Below are 22,212 nucleotides of genomic sequence, written 5' to 3' on the forward strand. Positions count from 1 at the left end.
TCGCAGTCATGCTGGTGTTTCTCTCTATCACTAGAAAACAGTTTCTCCCTATCTATCAAAGCCCTTCAGAATTTTGAACACTTCTATTAAATCTCCCCTCAACCTACTCTGACAGTTCTAAGGGGAATAATCCCAGCCTCTCTAGTCTCTCCATATAACTATAGTCCCTCATCTTTGGCATAATTCTTGTAAATCTTCTTTGCACCCTTTCCAAGGCCCTGACATCTTTCCTAAAGTGGGGTGGCCAGAATTGGATCAATACTCCAGCTGAGGCCTAACCAGTGATTTGTAAAGGTTCAACATAACTTCTTTGCTCTTATATCCATGCCTTCTATTTATGAAGCCAAGTATCCCACATGCTTTTTTAACTGTTTTGTCAAGTCATCCTGCCACCTTCAAAGGTTTTATGTGAACCCACAGGTCTCTCTGCTCTTGTACCACCTTTAAATTTGTACCATTTATCTTATTGCTCTCCTCATTCCTGCTTCCAAAACGCATCACTTCACATTTCTCTACATTAAATTTCATCTGCCATGTGTCTTCCCATTTCACCAGCCTGTCTATGTCCTCCTACAGTTTGCTACCATCCTCCTCACTGTTTACTACATAGAAGCAGGAGTAGGCTATTCAGCCCCTTGAGCCTGTTCCACCATTTTATAAGATCATGAGTGATCTGTACCTCAAGTCCAGTTACCTGCCCTTGCCCCATATCCCTTGATACCCTGAGCTAACAGTGGAGTCCTGTAGCTCAGTGGTTAGAGCACTCGCTTTGCAAGTGAGAGACCTGAGTTCAATTCCAGGCACAGGGCGAAACCTTGGGCAAGTTTCCTTACTCCACACACCTAATAATAATCCCTCCAAATCAAAAAACAATAATAAATTGGTCATTTTCAATCCATGACTGTTTGTGGGACACTGCTGTGCGCAATTGGCTGCCACGTTCGCCCACAAATATACAGCCAATTCACTTTACAGTCTATTCTGTGAAGCACTTTGGGACGTCTAGAAGACGTGAAAAGCGCTATACCAAATGCAAGGATTGTTATTATTATTATTATCTATCTACCTTGGTCTTGAAAATCAAATGAATCCAGCATTCACAGCCTTTTGGGGAAGAGAGTTCCAGATTTCCACTACCCTTTGGGTGTAAAACAGCTTCCTAAATGGCCTAGCTCTAATTTTAAGATTATGCCCCATGGAAACTATGTTTCCAAGTTTTGTGTCATCTGCAAATTTAAAAAATTTGCTTTCTATTCCCAAGTCCAGGTCATTAATATATATTTTTTAAAAATCTGTCAATGTCGATGGTACCTTTTGAGCAAACTACATCCACATACAAGTGCACAAAGAGTCCTTGCCCTCCACACCTGTTGCTCCTAAACTTCTACTAAAGTTGGAAAAAATACGTTCATTCTTTTTGGTGTAAATGGATACACATGCAACATTACTCCTACCCAAGTAGACACAGAGAGAGAGACGCTCCTTGTTCTCTTTTATGAAAATGTTTTTTGGTAGGGGTATACTGTCATCACTGATCATAATCATTGTACAAAAGAAAATACAGTTAAAACCCAGCCTTAACAACAGTTTTGTGAGTGAGCTGGTGTTGTCCAGACATGCTAAGCGTTCAATATTAGAGCAATGTTTTGTTTTACAATACAGCACCCGCCATCAGCTGCATTTATATAATCCCCATAATGCTAACTCCCTGCTTGTCGGCCTTCCCAACTTTTCCCTCCACAAGCTGCAGATCATTCAGAACTATGCATGTCCTCTCGCGCACCAACCTCTGCAACCCTATCACCCCCATCCTCACCTGACTCCCCATTCCCCAGAGGATACAGTTCAAAATCCTCATTCTTGCCTTGAAAACTCTCCACGGCTTTGCTCCTCCTTATCTCTGTGACCTGCTAACTCCATATAGACCTATCCACTTACTATGACTTGCTCCATTTTCTCTGCCCACCATCAGCAGTCTGGTCTTCAGCTTCTCTGGCCCAACCCTTTGGAACTCCATCCCACAGTCCCTTCCCCTCACTCTGTCCCTTGCCTCCTTCAAGGGCTGTCAGAAGACCCTCTTATTCGACTGTGCCTTCAGTCACCCTTCTACCCTCCCTGCCCCTGCCCTCCGGATCTCAAACCCCAGGTCAGGTCCAAAGCTTTCCATTTAAGAAAGAACTTGTGTTTACCTATCATGTTGATACAATTTGATTTACAGGAAATTCTGTAAGTGTAGTGATTTTTGTAAGCAAACTCAGCCACCAGTTTCTGATACCAAGGCCTCACAAATAACCTTGAGCTGAACGACCAGTTAATCTGGAGAATTGTTGATCAGGACATCAGAAGAAATCTCATTTTCTTGTCGAATGTCATTGTGATTCTTAATGTTCCACCAGATAGGTTTAATGTCACATCCAAAAGGCAACTCCTCTGTCAATCTAATATCTTACTAGAAGCCGAGACTATGATCTTCAGCTATGATATGGGGTTTGAGCCCACAACTTTTGACTCAGAGACAAGAATTGTTAAATTAGTCAAGATGACACAAGATAATTTGATTGTCATGGTGACACTTAGATCATTGGAATACAATTACTGCCTCTTTCAAAGACTTCTCAAAGTTTCTCACTTTACACTTCCTATGTTAGGAATTGGCTTTACATTTTTTGGCTACTATGTTTGTTCACTTCAGTGTGGAGCAAATTTATCGATGTTAATATATTTTGGTGAGGGTGCTTCATGTCTGGTCTCCCTGAAACATGAATAGATTTTGATCCATTTGATTGTATTTCAACTGGTAGAGAAATATATATTTTTTTGTTAAGACAGTTATCCAAATATAAAACATTACTTATGTAATAAAAAAATTTGTTTGTAGAAAAGGAAATATTTAGCTTAAAGAAAATTACTTGTTACTTCATTGTAGGCTACCTTAAACATATGGATGACTGGAACTAGTGATGGATTTTTAACTTTTGTCTTTTTAACAAAGTTGAAAATTTTTTTTTTTTCTTTAATTTCTCATATTGCTTTCCTTAAATTTATAAAGAATATAAGTAAAATAATCCCTCTCTCCATCTTTAGATTGGCTGTCTCCAATTTCTCTTATCAGTCTGTTCTTGAGTGATTTGTGGGAATAGCCCAAATATGTAGCCATGTATTAATTTTAACTTTTTTTTCAATCCCTCTTCTCCCTCTTCTCTCACTGTATGGTGTTGTTATTTTCAGGATACTGTGGGTGTGAAACCCAAGGTGTCGATCCCACATTGAGTCCTCCAATTATATGCCAACAGGTGAATTGTGGAGGAAAAGTCCCTTTCCGTCTTATTTCTTTAAATTTTAGCAAACAAAAAAAATTGGTGCTTTACCTTGTATTAAAAATTTTCAGTGAATTTGTTCTGTTTTTTGATGAGGTTTGCAAATGTTGAGAATGGAGTCTTTTCCCTGCTTTATCATCTCTTGTCAGCATCCAACATTTCCAGGTCAGAACACGTATTTGTCCACATTTGGTGTCTAAAATGCAATATTTGCAAACTGCATTTGTTGCTTCATTTATAATAGCACACAATTACAATACAATTTGTGGTTTGTGTGTTTTTGAGACTACTCATTTGTGAACCAGATTTATTCATTTTAGTCCTATTCTTGCCTTGTATAAAAATCAGGCATTAATTCGCTGACTTACCTTACCCCAGTTTACAAGTTGAGACTAAGAAATGTTGAAAGAAAATTTGGATGGTTTTCTCATTTGTGTATTACGGAACACCTTAAAGGCAACACTGTGAAACTGCCATGATTTTACAGTGTGACCAAAAAGTTGTGATAAGATTAAAATATCTAATAAAGAAATGATTTGTTTTAGATAACAGGGTAGCTGAAAAATAAGATTTTTTGGACACCCTGTACATTTATACTTTTTAGCAGGTGCAGAAATGGCTGCTTTGAAAAGAAGAGAGTCACGTACATCTGAAACCTCCAGAAGTCTGCAGGATATCTATTCAACTATATCACGTGAGTGTGCTTCATATTTAGCTGTTTGAGGCGTCTCGACAATGTGATAAGGCGCTATATTAAAAGCAAGATTGTTATTAAAGTGTAAAGTGCACATTTCTGTCCCCATTGGCCATTGGAACTATAAATAGATAAAATAACAATCCTTCCAATTTATACTGATATTGAAAATGGGAGGAATTGAATGGAGACTGTGTCTCTTACAGTAAGGAAAGTGGCAGCAGATTTATTTCTGTTAATATTGACAGGGTTGAAGTACTCATAATACCTGATCTATTTTAAATCATTAACATATACAGTCTACTACCCCACTAAACTTTTAATATTTAGATATTTAAGAAAAGAGAACAAACTATTCTAGCGAGTGGTGAAAGCCTCCTGTCTCTTTATTGCCTTCCTTGTTCATTTAGCTGAGGCAGCAGCTTTTTAAAAACAAAGTGAGGAAACTCTCTTCCCATTCTACTTGCTGCTCTTTTGGTACAGATAACTGACTATTTAATGGTGTTGTTGAACTAGTTATTTATTGGTGCAATGAAGCAATTCAATTGTGGCTTTGGTCCTTGTGAACTATTTCCTCAAAGCTTTGTTAACTAGAATCTTTCACATTAAGGTAGATTTAAAATATACAGATGAAAATGACAAATTGTCTTTGAGGGCCTGAAAATGTAATTGTTACTTTATCGATCTGATGGGGTAAACATAGAAAGAGAAAAATACCATAAATGCTTTCACGCTTTGTTAACTCAAATGGTCAAATTATAGCTTGATCCATTTGGGTTATGTATTGCATTGTTGGGGATAATGTGAATGTAATGCATCCATGCAAATTTCTAATTGCAAAAAGATTTTTCCTGTACAACGGGGCAAAGTGTTGGGGAGAGCAGAGGAGAATTGTTCATTGCAGCATTGCAAATGTGGAGTCATTGGAGGACTACTCAGAATTGTAGAGGACAGTAAACGAGTGCATTGCAACAAATGGTATATTCTTCAAAAACCTTTTATTGAACCAAGTTGTTTTACGGATTACTTCAAGTGTAAGAATCTTCTTGTAAGGGTAAAGTCGATCTGAAATAACGCTAATTATTTTATTTAGCTTTATTTATGCTGATTATTCGTGGTGCAAGTCACTTGTTGTCCTGTTATATAAATGTAAGTTATTATTGTTGTTTGTCTTTGAATGTAAAATACTGTCTGTATTAATTCCCTCCTTTTCCCCTAAACGTTTTAAATCTCTGCTTCATTGTCTAATTAGTATTTGCTTGAAACCATCATGATGTTGTAAATAATCTTACCTTTTATATTTATTTCAAAACAGAACCAAGAAACTTAGATCCTGCAAAAAACGAAATGGTTCTCAGCACCAATGATGGTGAATACATTTTTGTTAATACATTGGCAAATTTAATATTATTAGTGTGTGTAAAACGTGAAGCATCTGCTACTTAAAAAAAGATAGAAAAATAGATCTGAGCGGCTTAGATATTGTAGACATTTATTGCACTATCACTTCTAATTTCAATCGAGTTCCAAGTGATTGCATGAATGTTTATCTCCCTGCCTCCCTCTTTACTGAAGACCCTTTCTACATAAAATTAGTTCGAGACAGTGTCAAGTGTGTATGCTTACCTGGATCAGTAATTAATATCAAATTGAATTATTTTAACTAAAGGTTTATTATTTATCTCCCAAGAATCCCATTTGTTAAATATAGAAGATAAAATATCAAATTTGAAATGAAATTGTAATTTAGATCCAGTAAAGACTATTCTTATTTAATTGTTCTTTGATCGCTTCATAATATTGATGCAGTGTGAAACATTTTCTCCATCCTTATTCTGTAAGATAATCAGATTTTTCACTAGATTTTATAAACACAATCGCAGTCAATGTAGGTTATAATAGAATACAATATGATAATAATCTTTGCATTTGATAAAACTTTCAAAACAGGAGGACCTCTCAAAGTATTTTACATGATTCATTGTAAAGTTTAATGACTATATTTTTACAGACAAACATGGCAGCTGATTTGCACACAGCAGTGATGTGCAATAGGCAGCTTGAAACCAAATAATATTGCTCAGTACTTGATTTTAAAAGAATATCTTGAATTTTTTTTAATGAAGCTTGGTGTGTCTTTATCTTATGTCCAGTTTCCAAATTTCCACCATCCTCACAACGCCAGTCTTTAAAATCAGACAAGATGAAGCGTTTGAGCAAGTCAGAACAGGTACTTCCAGAGGTAAGGGGCACATGAAAAATATGTCTAATATTTTTTGTTTTTATTTTTAGATATTAAGCTTATTTGTCCCCTGATGTTTTCATTGCTTTCTCTATGTACCCTTCAATTAGATGGGGATGAAGTGGATGTGCTCTATCTTGGTGTTAGAGATGAGAGAGGGAGAAGCCATAGCTTCTGTAAAATCAACAGTTAGTATAAACAATATCAGGAGCCAGTTCTTGTCAGAATTGCCTATAGTTAGCATTTTTACAACAGATACTCGACACAGTGAAGCCAAAACCACAAGGCAACAATTTTCATATTATGTTGGTTGTAGATGTACTCATTTAGTCACAAGTACTGTGTCAATTATTTATTTTGTAAGTTTGTTCTCAAAAGCTTTTAGGAGCTCAATATGTTAATTTTAGTAATGTCAGTTGCCAATAGCTTACGTTTTAGACATTCAGTATATGTACCCTGTGAAGTTAATGACTCTCCCAATGCACTACATTGTGGTGTAGTGCATTGGGAGAGTTTATTACATAACTGGAAAAATTAGTTTTTGCTCATACTTGTAACTCAGAATGGTGTTTTCTTCAGCCATCAATCGAGTCGTAAATGGACCATAGAAGAATTCTTGCATCAGGTAAAAGGAGGTCCCAGAGGTAGAGTAGGGCGAGGCCGTGGAGAGATTTAAACACAACGACAAGGATCCTGAATTGGATGGGAAACCAGTGGAGTCCAGTGGGGACAATTGTTGTGAAATTAAATACCGTACTGAGGGTAGCTTTTAGGTTATAATTGGTAAGCTATTTCTTTTTGTATGACACAAGAAATGTTTGAGAATTAAATAATGTCAGACATGCGAGAGCTCTGATGGTAAATTATTGACCTTAGCATTATGGAAGTAACAGAGCATTTGTTGCCCAGTTAATAATATACCATTGTGTATTCTAATTGCCATCATTATTTAGATATATTTACACCACATTTGAATACAGAAAACTGACTGTATTTCAAGTAAATTACTTGCTATCATCTGGTTTAGTTGGTAACATTCCCGCCTCTAAGTCAGAAGGTTATGCTTTCAGGCCCCTATTGGGACTTGGAACTTATATAGTCTATGCTGACACTCCAATACAGTGCTGGAAGTGCTGTCTTTTGGATGAGACATTAAACCAAGTTCCTGTCTGCCTTTTAAAGATCCTATGGCACTGTTCGAAAAAAAGAAAGGAGTTTCTCCTAGAGTCCTGGTTAATAATCCCTCACATAAAATTGATCATTTACTTCATGAATGTTTGTGGGACATTGCTGTGCACAAATTGGCTGCACTTTTGTCCACAAAATGCACAGTTGCGCCACTTTACAGTGTATCCTGTGAAGCGCTTTGAGATATCGTCCAAACTTAAAAGGCATTATTTCAATGTAAGGATTCTTATTTCTACTTTTGAGGTACGTTTGTAATATTTGTAATGTTAAGTCGATTTAAAAAAAAATTATTTTCTTCAATTAAAAATGTCAGTGTGATTCCACTTGGCATTAAACATCTTTTTAAAAGTCAAAATCCTGATTAATAACAACAGACTAAGTATAGAATATTGTGTTTCCATGCTAATAGACTGGAAGATTATTAGTACTTGTCCTACAGGAATGTGAACCTTCCCCTGTTTTCCATTAGATTATTTAACAAATAACTTTAAAAGGCAAATCTCAAATCTGTTGAAGGCTGACAATTTGGTTAAAAACATAAAACTGTATTGCTGGTATTGTAAAACAGATGATGTTTTAATTTTATTGTGGAATTTTTTTAGAATGGTGTTGATACGGATTCGATATCAGGCAGCAGCATCCAGATGGATGGGCACAGAAAGAGTCTTGGCTCTCTAACAATCAATAGCAACTCCTCTGGCATGGCATCCTTATCCTCCGTATGTAAACCCTGTGCTTTATTGCATTGCACAGCTTCTATTAATCTTATTTTAAGCACGCCATGTTTGTGTTTGTGTTTCGCACCCACATACCCAGTGGTCCCCATTGTTGTGTCAGAATCTGTTTGGACTGACTTCTGTTTCAAATACGGCATTGATTTAAGATTTCTGCTCAAGCACCGAGTGAAGGACACACCACACAGAGGAGGGAGAGTCATCCTGGGTTGCAGTTATCGTATCTTCTCACAGTGGCATTGTACGCAGTTGAACGAGGATTGCATCTGTGTTATATTTTGGTACAGTTCCCTTGCTGGAGTCTGGTCATTTTGTTATTTCAGTGCCCTCAGCATACCAGAATCCTAACCAATTTGCATGAACCTATTGTGGCATCCACAATGTCTTATTTGCCGCATTGTATATTAATCTGGCATGACAAACCCAGCCTAAATGTAAAAAAGTAGAGCGATAGCCACTAATGTTCTTTTCCAGAGCATGGAGTAGGGAGATGAATTTCAGTGTCTATGAGAGAGTGGGATGCCTTTTCTTGTTTCATGTGTTTTTGTATTAATAGCACAGGCAGACTGCAGGTAGTAAATTTAAAAATCAAATGAAAATGAGCAATATAACTGACCTGCACCGTGAATCTGTCTTGGGTTTCTCAGCATTAAGATCAAATTTGTGGTTCTACTTTAATGGAGGTTGCTTGATTCAATTCTTGCCTTACCTCCAACACTGATAGTATTTAACTTTTCTCTTTCTGCGTAAACCTTGTATCTTCTCAGAATGCTGGCAAGGTAACAACTTTATTTTGCAAAATAAATCCCTTTTTAGGAGAATAATTTTGTAATCTACAGTGCTGATTGTTCATTGAAATATAAGTTTAATTGATTCAAAGATCTCAAAACATTTGTGTAAATCTTCTATGAAGCACTTTGAGATGCTTCGATGATGTGCTAAGGCTCTATATCAAATGCAAGGATTATTATTCTTATCATTATAAGGGTCCCTGTTGCTCCAGTTCTTTGGCTAAAAAGCCATATTCATAGGTGAACCTTGTTAATGTGTGTTCAGACTGTTTGACTGAGAGGTTCTGGTCTTTCCTCATTTGGCACCCTCATACTCTGAGGTTATAAGATCATAATCAGGAGTAAGAGACTTTATATTTTTGGTATTGAGAATAATTGTAATAATAGAACCCTAGCCCTAATAATACTAATCCATGCATTTCACATAGTAGACTGTCAAAATCTCAAAGCGTTTCATACGGTTTTGATGTAAAGTACAGTAGCTGTGTATTTGTCGGTGAGTTAACTGAGTGTTAGAAAAAAGATAGGAGGGATATGATTTTTAACAGTAGGATATATAGATAAGGTAGATTTAAATGGGCCATTTTAGAAATAAAATAAGGAAGAACTAGGGGCATGTGCTTAACTAAAAGTGAGTCTATAGAATGAATAGAAGAATCCTGAACAGAAGAATAGAATGGGTTAAGGAGGAGAAAATTCAACCAGGATACCCGATTACTTTCCAGTTACCCTTGTTGAATAATACTCACTTGTGGGTATTGGGTGAGGACAGCATTGCGCTCAATTACAATTGAGTAATTACAATTACAATGCCTTCACTGATGACTAACATACGAAGAATGGCCGCTGAAAAAGTAGAAGAGAGCTGGTGCATGTCTGAGCACTTTCAGGAGAAATGTAAAATTAAATGTGAGTTAAAAACAAGATCAAAACATCAAATATGAACAAACATGTTTGGGATATTTAAAACAATCAAATGCCTGTCTAAATAAATATTATGGCTGCTTCCAAAATTATTCCCTCCTATAAAGGAACAATTTATTTTGCAAAATTCTGTCAGTCCATTGTCAGAGTTATAACTTTTATCTTCATGAACCTTTATTGTGATTTAGAGCAAAGCAAGATAGGATGAAATTGATAATGCAGCCTGTGCTACCTGTCAGGGTTGTTTATTGCAGTAGTGAACTGTATGGTACCATGCACTGCCTGAAAGTTTGTGCTGTGTTTTTAAAATGACAGCTCTGTCAAGCTAGCAGGATCTATTCCCTTTATAAAATATAATTGACAGACTGATGGAAAAAGACCACTGTTGGTACAGTTGCACGTATCCTTTTAATTATTGAAAGACATGGTCTCTTCTGTGCTATATTTAGAATTTTGCTACTTCTCCACACACAAATATATATTGGGCCCACATAAAGCAATGATGACAGTTAAAATGTTTATTGGCAAATTACCGTTTTCCATTCTGCAACCAAAAAAATCAAAACCGGGGTGAAAAAGGCTTTTGGTATTACCTTTGCGGTTAAAGTTCCATCAGGCATGTGGGACAGAATGATTCCAATAGGGCTCAAGTTAAATAACTTCAGCTCTCATACTTTAAAATGTTTTTATAATTTTACCCCTGGCCAGCCTTGTTTCACTTTCATGTGAGTTACTTGTGGGTTTTCGTTGCCAGTGAGAATAGTTTAAAATATGTGTAGCTCTGTTGCATTACGATGTTCAATCTAACTGTAGCAATTACAGAACCGAGCCAGCTATGTCTGCCTCTATGAAGACACTTTGTATTTTTAGTGTTGAATCAGAATTGTTTTAATTTTTGTGTGAAGAGTTACAGCTTAAAACCTAATGGACTTTTTGGGATGTCACTCACTTCTATAATCTCACTGCGTCCTTCCTCCCCCACACTTATTTCACCAAGGTGAAGGAGTCCCATAAGCTCTGGGAAAGCTCCTGTTAGCATCCATAATTTACTCCGTAATGTGTAGTTCTAAATATAAGACAGAACGGACCACCTAATTAGCATGGCCAGGTATAGGGCGCCTGATTTAGCATTTCCTAAGCTGTACTAACAGTACATGGAACTGAATCTAAAATGAATACCAAAAAAGCAGCAAAAATTATATAATGCTGAAAGAATAATAGGTGAGTCTATTTTTATAAATGATATTAAAAACTTCAATCAAATACTTTGTTTGAAACCATTGCCTTGACTAATTGTGTTGCCTTTTGAACTGTTTGAATGTTAGCAGATTGGTGGGAGTGTCATGAGCATCTACAGTGGTGACTTCAGAAATGATGTCAAAGGCAGACTTCAGTTTTCACTGGATTATATAGACAAGCTGAACGAGTTCCATATCTTTGTGGTCCGGTGCTCAGATCTAGCTGCTGCTGAAGAGAAGAAAAATCGATCTGACCCGTTAGTAAATCTTTTTAATTGTTTGTCTTTCATGTTTTTCTTTTTGTAGCTTTGCAATCACATATCAAACGACAGTTCTAGTAAGACTGAGATTTGGTTTGACATTTACCTAACTGCAACTGTTCAAGAATACATGAAGATAAATCTGGATATAAAATACAGTTTTAACATACTGATATTAATTGTGCAATGTTCTGCACTACCTAGAAATGAACAACTTTCGCGTTTACCTATAACATCTCATGAAATTAGCATATTCATGTTTCAAGAGGGGAATGAAACCAAAGCTAATGAAAGACATGAACCAAGGCTGAGAGGTGGCGCTCTCAACATATTCAAAACAGTAATTTAAAGCAACATCATTATCATGAGCATTTACTACTTCGTTTTATCAAAATTACAAAATCCTGTGAAATGGTTTGAGATGTCCTCCTGAGGTGAAAGGGTCTATATTACATGCAAATATTATTAATAATACATCTTAACACAACCTAACCTGATGAGTGGAATTATTCAGCCCTAATTGTTTCTAGTACGCAAAGAAAAATATTTAGGATTCTGTGCTGGATTAGAATTCAGACTGAGCAATGAAATATTACCCACTGAATTATCGTGTCCTTTTGAGTTCATCATCTAATAAGCCTTCACTTTTTATCAGATACGTTAAAACTTACCTACTTCAAGAAAAGATTAAGTTGGGTAAGAAGAAGACATCTGTGAAAAAGAAAACCCTGAATCCAGTCTACAATGAAATACTACGGGTAAGAGAGGATATTGGTCATTTTAAAGGGGCTGGGTTGATATTAACAAGGATACAGCAGTTGTGAAACTTGTTCTATATTTGCTGCTTCTTAACATTAATTTCAAAATAATAATAATCCTTGAATTTGATATAGTGCCTTATCACATTTTTGAGACATCTCAACGCGCTTCACAGCATATAATAATAATAATAATAATAATCCTTGCATTTGATATAGCGCTTTTCACGTCGGGAGGACGTCCCAAAGCGCTTCACAGAACACACTGTAAAGTGAATTGACTGTATATTTGTGGGCGAACGCGGCAGCCAATTGCGCACAGCAATGTCCCACAAACAGTTGTAGATTGAAAATGACCAATTTATTATTGTTTTTGGTTTTGGAGGGATTATTATTAGGCGTGTGGAGTAAGGAAACTTGCCCAAGGTTTCGCCCTGCCTGGAATTGAACTCAGGTCTCTCGCTTGCAAAGCGAGTGCTCAAACCACTGAGCTACAGGACTCCATATACTGTAAAGTGAATTGACTGTATATTTTGTGGGTGAAAATGTTACAAACGTGGGTCAAAAATAACCTAAAATAGAGTTACCAATTTAAACTGACGTGCTCTTTATAATTATTCACTGGAGAATGAATCTAGTTTGCTCTACTGTTACTAATGAAATTAAAAACAAGCCTAAAGCATTATATCTTATGCTTTAAATGTGTTTTATGCATGATGTCATGATGGAATAGAAATTCTTAATCTCTTCCCCCACAGTGCTGAGTTCAGATTAGGTAACAAGCCCACATGTGGTCCTGTTTGTCTGTTCAGGTGGACTGTAAGAAATCCTATGGCACTACTTGAAAAAGGAAGGGAGTTTCACTTGGTGTCCTGGCCGACAATCCTCCCAAATAAATAAAATTCATCATTCATTTCATGGCTGTTTGTGGGACATTGCTGTGAACAGTTGGGATCTGTGTTCACCTACAAATAAACAGTCACTCAACTTCACAATGAAATCCTTTGTAATGTCTTCCTGCCATGAATGATGCTATACCAAATGCAAAGATTATTTTTGTTATTATTTATATGCTCATACTCTCTGGACTGGAGTATGAAATGTGTGGCAAGAATCCTTAAAAGAGGGGAAATGAAGAATACCTTTACAATTTAAAAAAACGAACAGGCTGAGTAGTTCAATCCATTATGTGCTTGAATTACAAAATTTCTTTTTTGTAACAAATTGAACTAATATGAGTGGCAGATATACATTTTATACATGTAATATATATTTACATGTATATGGCAGATACATATACAAAATGCATTTGTGTGGTTTGAGTTTGTTTTACTGCTGTGACATTATAAGGCTTGATGATGCTATTAAGAAAATGTACAAGTGACAACTAATTTGAAGTAAATGTGTATGCATACATTACAAATGTCATTAGAAATATTCCTACAGTTGTTATATGCTACTGTAAAATCCTATGAAGTACTTTGAAACTTGATAAGGTGCTGTATCAAATGTAAGGATTATTATTAATATTGTACTGTAGTTTCGTGACTAAGCACTGAACTAGTTTGCCTGATAATCATTCATGTCCAGTACTGTGATGATCTTATTTATAAACTCATCAGTTTTATATTGGTTAAATATCTTCTCTTTTTTTTGACAGTATAAAGTTGAGAAAAGCATTCTGATGGCTCAGATCTTGAACCTTTCTGTCTGGCACAATGACAGATTTGGGCATAACAGTTTTCTCGGTGAAGTGGAAATAGAAATGAAAGCGTGGGACTGGAAGAACAAGAAAATGGAGTGGTACGACTTGAAACCAAGGGTAACTTACCTATCTATGTTTAAAAAGTGTTGTGTGATATTGCTTTCATTGCACTTTGGAATTTTCACAGGTTTACGACAATAAATATTCCTCACAGTGAATAGTGGCAGAATTTTCAGCTGTGTCCTTCCAGTATAAATGGCTTTTGAACGCGCACAGAACTGTGCACGCCAATACATTTTGTATTTAATTGAAGGATCCAACAAGATAGGATCCTACAATTAAAGGCTCAGCCATGCAGACCATGAAGGTCCCATATGTGATCCTCTCGTCTCTGCCAATTTATAATTCGAAGATGCATTGGCAGCAGAGATGTTACAAATAGCCTGGGCAACTTGTGCTTGTGTGGGAAGCTAGGGTTCCTTTTCTATTCAGTGACCACTGAGTACAGATGCATGGATGTAAGGTGAAAAGTAGATTAGAATCTGCTCTGATACCCTTTACAACCAAATAGCTCACGCATGATGAATATCCTGAGACCATTAAACTACACAGCATGAATTCCTTCAGGAGAGGTGGGGAATTTGTTTCTTAGGAGAAACAAAAGTCACGATGCAAATGGCTTTAAATATTGAAGATGCAAGTTAAAAATTAGGACAGTTGGGAATAAGCATGGAAGTTTAATTGAACATTTCATATCAAGGATAATAAGGTTGTGGAATAAGATACTAGGGAAGGCCATTAAACTAGACTTTATAAATGGCATCAAGAGCCCAACTAGTTCTTTCCAGAGAGAGGTGATTGAGAGATCTGGTGAGACATAGATAGGTTAATCATAATGAGATAAGCTATTGTGACTGTCAGGATACTTTTAAGCATTGTAATCATTTTCCACGTGTCAGATATCCAGCTGACCAAATACAATTTGGGACTTAATATTGTTATGATGAAGTGCAAGTGAGACAATTGAGTTTATTTTTGTCTCTTTATGCAGACATCTTCCGCTAACAGCCTAGATAACAGAGGAAATCTAAAAGTGGCTCTCCGTCATATTCCTAAAGGATCTCAAGGTATATTAATATCTGTTAATAATTAATAGCAATTTTTGTGCTCTATCAATGTGTTAATTTATCATTCTTTATTTAGGAAATAAAACTGGAGAGGTGCACATTTGGGTGAAGGAAGCCATCAATTTACCCCAGATTAGGAAGAGCGGTGTGGATCCATTTGTTAAATGGTAATACAATTATTTTACTATTGTTCTACCACTGTAAATATGTATTTATTTCCTGTTATAATATTTTTGCTTGCACAATGCTTTTCTCTCCTGATGACATTTTGACTCCTATACAGTTATGTAGATACCAGTCACATAGAATTTTTTCAGATTGTGATTATTACAGTGTGAGCTGGCTACAACAACAACAACAACGAGATTCCATTTATAAAGCGCCTTTCACGTCAGGAGGACGTCCCAAGGCGCTGCACAGTTGGGTCATGACCCGAGCAGGGGGGAAATGGTCAGGGTGAGGGGAGGGGAGGGAGCGAGGAGGGGGGAAATGGTCAGGGTGAGGGGAGGGATGGGAGGGAGCGAGAAGGGGGAAGAGAGTCGAGAGGGGAGCTGAAGGCACGGTCGAAGAGAAAGGTCTTGAGACCGGCCTTGAAGGAGGAGAGGGAGGAAGCAAGGCGAAGGCACTGGGGGATAGAGTTCCAGAGCCTCGGGGCTGAAGGCCCGACCACCAATGGTAGGGCGATTGGGGCGGGGGACGTGGAGCAGACCGGAGCCGGAGGAACGGAGGGTACGGGCAGGTAGGTAGGGGGATAGTAGGTTGGAGAGGTAGGAGGGCGCAAGGCCGTGAATGGCCTTGTAGGTGAGGATGAGGATCTTGAAATCAATCCTCTGGGGGATGGGGAGCCAGTGGAGGCGAGCGAGGGTGGGAGTGATGTGGTCCCGAAGCCTGGTGCGGGACAGTACACAAGCTGCAGAGTTCTGAATGACCTGCAGCTTGTGGAGGGAGGTGGCGGGAAGGCCGGCGAGGAGAGAGTTCCCATAGTCCAGCCTTGAGGTGACAAAGGCGTGGACCAGGCTACTTGACTGCAAGGGACATCGTAGCTGAGCCTAACCTGATGTCAAGTGAAGTTTGACATGTATGGATCACTGAATAGTTCTGTGTGAAATTTTGTCTAAACTGCCATATCAGCCTGTCTTCTTGCTCTGCTCCATGGCTTTGGTCTGCTCCATGTCCCCCCATCCAACCCGCCTCACCATCGGCGGTCGGGTCTTCAGTCTCTCTGACCCCTCTTTGGAACTCCATCCTACAGTCCCTTCGCCTTGCTCTCTCCCTTGCCTCCTTCAAGGCACGACTCAAGACCTCCTCTTCGACTGTGGCTTTGGCCACCATCCTACACTCTCTACCCTCCCTGAACCCAACTCAGGCTCAAATCCCTGACTGTCCAGCTTGGACAGACTCCTGATGTGAAATGCGCTATACAAATGTAATTTGTTGTTGTTGTTGCAGTAATCATTCCTTGTTTATGCCCCATTGTTACTGATTTACCAAGCAGTAGGAATAATCTGTAACTATATATAAACTATTAGATAGTTTCCTATCTTCATCTACTAAGGTAGATGAAGATAGGAAAATTAGCTGAGAAACAGCCTCTCATTCAGAATATTGTGGATTGAAGCCACAAGTTGGGGGCTGACATTTTACTTCAATGCAATGTGGAGGAATGTAGGCATTGATGAACCCTTGGATCAAACATTAACAGAGTTTCCACCTGCCTATTAAGGTGGGCGTTAACTCGCAAACTTAAACCCACCACCTGCTCCGTCGATCCCATCCCCACCTCTCTCCTCATCTCCAGTTCCACCTTCTGGCCCCTCTCCTGGTCTGACATCATCAAACTCTCCTTGTCAACCGGTTCAGTTCCCACTCCCCCTAAAAACAGCCGTCATCACCCCCATTCTGAATAAGCTTCCCTGGACCCTTGCAAATGAGACACCTGGGTTCAATTCTACGCAGGACAAAACCTTGGGCAAGTTTCCTTACTCCACACGCCTAACAATGATCCCTCCAAAAAACAATAATAAATTGGTCATTTTCAATCCATGACTTTTGTGAGACACTGTTGTGCACAATTGGCTGCGCATTTCGCCCACAAATATACAGTCAATTCACTTTAAGAGCATATTCTGTGAAGCGCTTTGGGACATTTAAGACATGATAAAGCGCTATATCAAATGCAAGGATTATTATTATTATTGTCCTCCTTGACTTCTGCCATCTTCAACACGGTCGACCACTCCATCCTCCTACACCGCTTCTCCTCTTTACTTAATCTTCTCAGATCTGCCCTTGCCTGGTTCGAATCCTATCTCTCTCACCGTGTCCACTTTGTTGCCGCTAACAGTTTCTCCTCCAGCCCCCGCACTGTCACATCTGGTGTTCCCCAGGGCTCTGTCCTTGGCCCTCTCTTTAATATCTACATGCTCCCCCTTGGTGACATCATCCGCAGACATGGGGTCAACTTCCATATGTATGCGGATGACACCCAACTCTATCTTTCTGCCTCCACCCTCAACTCCAGGACCACTGCTGTCCTGACAGACTGACTGTCAGACATCAAGTCCTGGATGAGGGCAAATTTCCTACAGTTGAATGTGAACAAGACTGAGGCCCTCCTGATTGGCTCACGCCAGCACCTCAGCACCTCAGGCTCTGGCAGCATCAACCTCCATGGTTGCACACTACAACTCACCAACTCACCAAACCAGTCAGGAACCCAGGTGTCTTGTTCGACCCTCAACTGTCTTTTCTTCCCCACATCCAATCCATGTCCCGTTCTGCCTTCCCTCACCTCTGTAACATTGCCCGACTCCACCACTACCTCACCCCTCAGGCCGCTGAAACTCTTGTTCATGCCTTCATCGCCTCCAGGCTCGACTATGCAAACGCCCTGCTTGTCGGTCTTCCCAACTCCTCCCTCCACAGGCTGCAGATAATCCAGACCTCTGCAGCCCATGTCCTCTCCTGCACCAAACTCCGTGACACCCATCTCCCCCATTCTTGCCCGGCTCCATTGGCTCCCTATCATTCAGAGGATCCAGTTCGAGATCCTGGTCCTCACCTACAAAGCCCTCCATGACCTTGCCCCACCCAACCTCTGCGACCTCCTAACCCCCTACCAAGCCACTCGCGCTCTCTGCTCAGCCAGCTCCGGCCTGCTCCACGTCCCCCTACCCACCATTGGAGGGAGAGCCTTCAGCCATTCTGCCCCTAACCTCTGGAATTCTATCCCCCAATCACTCCGCCTCGCCACTTCTTAGCCTCCTTTAAGTCCCGCCTCGAAACCCTCCTCTTCGACCATGCCATCGGTCACTTCGCCTCCCCACCCCTCCCTTCTCCTGATGACCCCAGCTCAGGTCTGAAATGCTGTACACTGTCCAGCGCCTTGGGATGTCCTCCCGACGTGAAAGGCACTATATAAATGTAATCTTGTTGTTGTTGATGTTAAAAATTGACAGCATTATTTCAAAGATATGGGAGTTTCTCCTGGTGTACTGACCAACAATCCCCTGGATTTTTTTAAAAAAAATCTTTCAATTCATGGCTCTTTGTAGAATATTGTATATCCGACTGTATCTTATCGCAGACACAGCCCAATACTTGTCTATGGGCGCGTCACATCCCGTCTCGACTATTGAAATGCTCTCCTAGACAGTCTCCCAGCTCTGCTATTAGCCCCACTGGCTCCCTATCACTGAATGGATCGATTTCAAGATCCTTGCAATCTTTTTCAAATCCCTTCATGCCCTGGCACCTCCTACTTCTCCGATCTGCTTACACCCAAACCCACTCCCGCTGTCTCTGCTCGACTGGCTCCAGGCTTCTGCTTGTCTCTTGTGCCCTCTGTTCCACCATTGGTAGCCACGCTTCAACCACTGGGCCCCAAAATTCTGGAACACTCTTCCTCTATTCCTCTGCCTTGCCCCCTCCTTCCCCATCTTCAGGTCGCACCTGAAGACCTTCCTCTTCGATCATGCCTGCAATCACCTGAAAATTACAAATTTGTGTGCTATCTATGCACGTAAATTTCCCTGTGTCTCGAAAAGGAATGTATACTCTACCCCTGGAAGGACACATCTTACTTATCTAATTATGAAGAGTATTAGAAGCAAGTTGGCAAGAACCAAGGTTCAGGACTGGAGTTGACATTGGGATACTGCTGAAACTTAGCCAGCAAAAACTTCATAGCTTGCCAATGGGAGCACTATCTGGTGAGAACACTCTGGCAAGCTTCCTGCTGCTTGTCCAGCTCGGACCAACACCTGTTAGGGCAATGGTTGGCAGGGTTCCACAACCAACAATGAGATGAATAAATCATTTATTTTTGTTGAATTTGAATTGGAGACAAATTGTGGCTTCAAAATAGTGCTTTGGAATCATTGTCCGCTTGAAACTGCTTAACACATAGATCGAACTTTGGTTCAATGCTGAGGATGGCACTTCTAACAACGCAGTGCCTCCCAACAATGGAGTAATGCATTGGAATACAGTATCAGCCTGGATGAGGAACCCAATAAGTGATTATAGGGTTAAAGCGTCTGAGCTAGAAACAACATTGCTATCAACTGAGTCAAACTGACAACAATGGAACAAGTTGTTACAGTTTACAGAGGACAATGTACATTACTTTAAATTTAAAAGAGGTGAAGGTTGTTGGCCTAATTATAGATATGGGATCAGCTGAAGGGGGTTTGAAATCACATTTAATGTTTTGTTTTTCATTTGCAAGCTTTATACTACCAGACACTAGCAGAAAGAGCCGTCAGAAGACTCGGGTTGTGAAGAAAAACCCAAATCCCAAGTTCAATCACACAATGGTTTACGATGGCTTGAGGCCTGATGATCTGAAGGATGCATGTATTGAACTTTCAGTTTGGGATCATGACAAGTTGGTGAATCATTTCCTGGGAGGACTAAGGATTGGCCTTGGCAAAGGTAATCATCTATACTTGCAGATGAGGACAGCAATAGGCTTTCCTCAAATGTACCTTTGAAGTTTAACAACACTGCAGTAACTAATAAGAAATAATTGCTCCCTTGTGAATTTTAAGGTCAGGTATTACAGGATATGGGGCAAGGGTAATTGGACTTGAGGTACAGATCAACCATGATCTTATAGAATGGCAGAACCGGTTCAAAATTTAACCACTTTGTTTTAAATATCTGGCTACAGGATTGCAATTTATTGCTTAATGGTTCAGTTGGGGAAACAAAATCACTTCTAGATGCCCAGCTATTTTTATACAATAAAATATTTGTTCATCTTTTGAAATAGAAATTACTTACGACCAATAATATTCACAATGGTACATGTCAGAAAAATACTGCCACCTTGTTACAAATCAAGTAAATGCTTCAAATTTCATTTTTTTATTATTCTTTTGCTGCATACAGGAGAAGCTTTCTAATAATCTTGATATAGGAATATAGGAATTGCTAGACAAAAAAAATCAAGATAGTTCGTCTTCTACCATCCTGGTAGTCGTGTGCTACAATAATGGAGATGTTGACAGGAATTAATTCTCTATGGATTAGTCTACAACAGAGAGGAATACTTTGGGAACCTTAGGTTCAAAATTGCCTATTTCTTCCAAACTTACTATATGTTTCAAATTACTCATGTACTGTATCCCAAAATATTATTTTCTAAAAGAATTCTATCTAATTTTCTTTTTGAATGAATCAACACTTTCTGCTTCCACCATTTCTCTTAGGGAGTCTGTTCCATAGATTTATCACTTGCATGCTGAAACAGTGTTTCTGCAGTTTTGAATTTACCCCCTTCAATTGCAGGACAAGATAACATCGGTTACTTTGTATAATCCTTTTCTTCACTATTTTATGATGCAGGTAAAAGTTATGGAATTCCAGTGGATTGGATGGATTCAACAGAGGAAGAAGCGTTTTTATGGAATAAGATGTTAATGGAACCTAATGTATGGGTAGAAAATATGCTTCCTTTGAGAATGATAATGCTCAGCAAAATGTCAGGAAAATAAACAAATCATCTAACTACGGCAATACAAACCAAAAGTAATTGTTTTATAAATTGGGGCACCAAACACCATTTGTGTCTGCACAATGGATCTGATAATGTGGAGCATCTTGACTTTTATTTTGGATTATCTTTATTAAACTAAAATGAATGTGTGAGGCACAGTTTGTTCAAGGAAGACTATTTTTCTGTGGCTATGTTAAAGTGCATTCCACAATGTTAGGATATTACACTGCATTCCACAATATTAGCATATTTGTACTTAAATCTGAGTAATGCATTTATACTTAAATTTTGGAGATGGAAATATTTTTTCAGCCTATATTGATATCAATTTATTATTTTCCATTTTTACATTGCAACTTGATTAGTGACAGAAAAAGCTTTTACTTTGTGTATAATACAAACTCTAACTGCAATTTTTAAACAGGAAAAATATGTGGAAAAGTTTTTATGTTGAAGCACTTAGCAAACAATATGTGTGTAATAAAGTTTTAAAACCTGTATGAGTTTAAAAAGAAGTTGAGGACTATTTCAAATGAATAAGGAAATTGGAAACTTTCTTATCCTTTTAACAATTCCATATATATCACAGCTGAATGTGCATGACCTAAACTGGGCTACAGCAATATGTGTAATAAAGAGACAAAGCTATCAATTGCTTTCGTTTTTTTTGTAAAGAGTATGTTCCTTGTGGATTTATTTTCAGGCACTGACATTGCATGATTAGAGCAGTTGAATTACCCACATTGATGTTGTGGAATTACAAGAAGTGTGCTACTATCTGTTGCTCCCATTAAAGTACAGTACTGTTGGGATGTAAATAAAAGAGTCAACATGTCCAGTCTGAGAAGAACAACGGGTTGATGCAATAAACTACACATCAAGGGATAAAACTAGTTGAATAATGTGATAAACTAATAATTTGTTCACTTCAAACCTTAAACACAGCTGCCATCTTCTCAGCCTTGCCTCTTCTATAACCAGTCACACATCCGCTTGATCTTAGACATTATTTTCTAAAAGAATTCTAATTTCTGTAATCTCTCACTATTGCCTTCTTCTGTCTTGTACCATCAACACTTCTGATCTCATCATCTCCTGTCTTCCACCTAATTTTTTCCTTTCCAATCAGAGAGGTGTAGGAATAATGAAATACTGTAACTACTCGTACAAAACCAGCGAGCTTGAAGTTTCTTTCCAAAGAGGACGGTGAGAATATAGGAGGCACTGCTGCAG

At 38.7% G+C, this 22,212-nt stretch overlaps 1 protein-coding gene across 8 annotated transcripts in view; it reads left to right on the plus strand.

Annotated features, from left to right (window-relative positions):
- sytl2a (synaptotagmin-like 2a) overlaps nucleotides 1–21,631 on the plus strand; it is an 80,759-nt gene extending 59,128 nt beyond the window's left edge. For 3 of the 8 annotated variants that reach the window (XM_007902447.2, XM_007902454.2, XM_042333927.1), the window contains 11 exons: nucleotides 3,922–4,011; nucleotides 5,327–5,380; nucleotides 6,165–6,253; nucleotides 8,044–8,160; nucleotides 11,216–11,385; nucleotides 12,044–12,146; nucleotides 13,807–13,968; nucleotides 14,903–14,978; nucleotides 15,055–15,145; nucleotides 19,708–19,913; nucleotides 20,829–21,631. In XM_007902447.2, coding sequence (XP_007900638.1) covers nucleotides 3,922–4,011; nucleotides 5,327–5,380; nucleotides 6,165–6,253; nucleotides 8,044–8,160; nucleotides 11,216–11,385; nucleotides 12,044–12,146; nucleotides 13,807–13,968; nucleotides 14,903–14,978; nucleotides 15,055–15,145; nucleotides 19,708–19,913; nucleotides 20,829–20,977 — 1,307 coding nt within the window. In that variant the 3' untranslated portion in view covers nucleotides 20,978–21,631. The remainder of the gene's footprint in view (nucleotides 1–3,921; nucleotides 4,012–5,326; nucleotides 5,381–6,164; nucleotides 6,254–8,043; nucleotides 8,161–11,215; nucleotides 11,386–12,043; nucleotides 12,147–13,806; nucleotides 13,969–14,902; nucleotides 14,979–15,054; nucleotides 15,146–19,707; nucleotides 19,914–20,828) is intronic. The other 5 variants (XM_042333925.1, XM_007902463.2, XM_007902471.2 and 2 more) reach the window with 3 other exon arrangements.
- The last annotated feature ends 581 nt before the right edge of the window (nucleotides 21,632–22,212 follow it).

The sequence above is a fragment of the Callorhinchus milii genome, unplaced genomic scaffold (genome assembly GCF_018977255.1).
Source record: "Callorhinchus milii isolate IMCB2004 unplaced genomic scaffold, IMCB_Cmil_1.0 Scaffold4, whole genome shotgun sequence".
Classification (NCBI taxonomy): Eukaryota; Metazoa; Chordata; class Chondrichthyes; order Chimaeriformes; family Callorhinchidae; genus Callorhinchus; species Callorhinchus milii.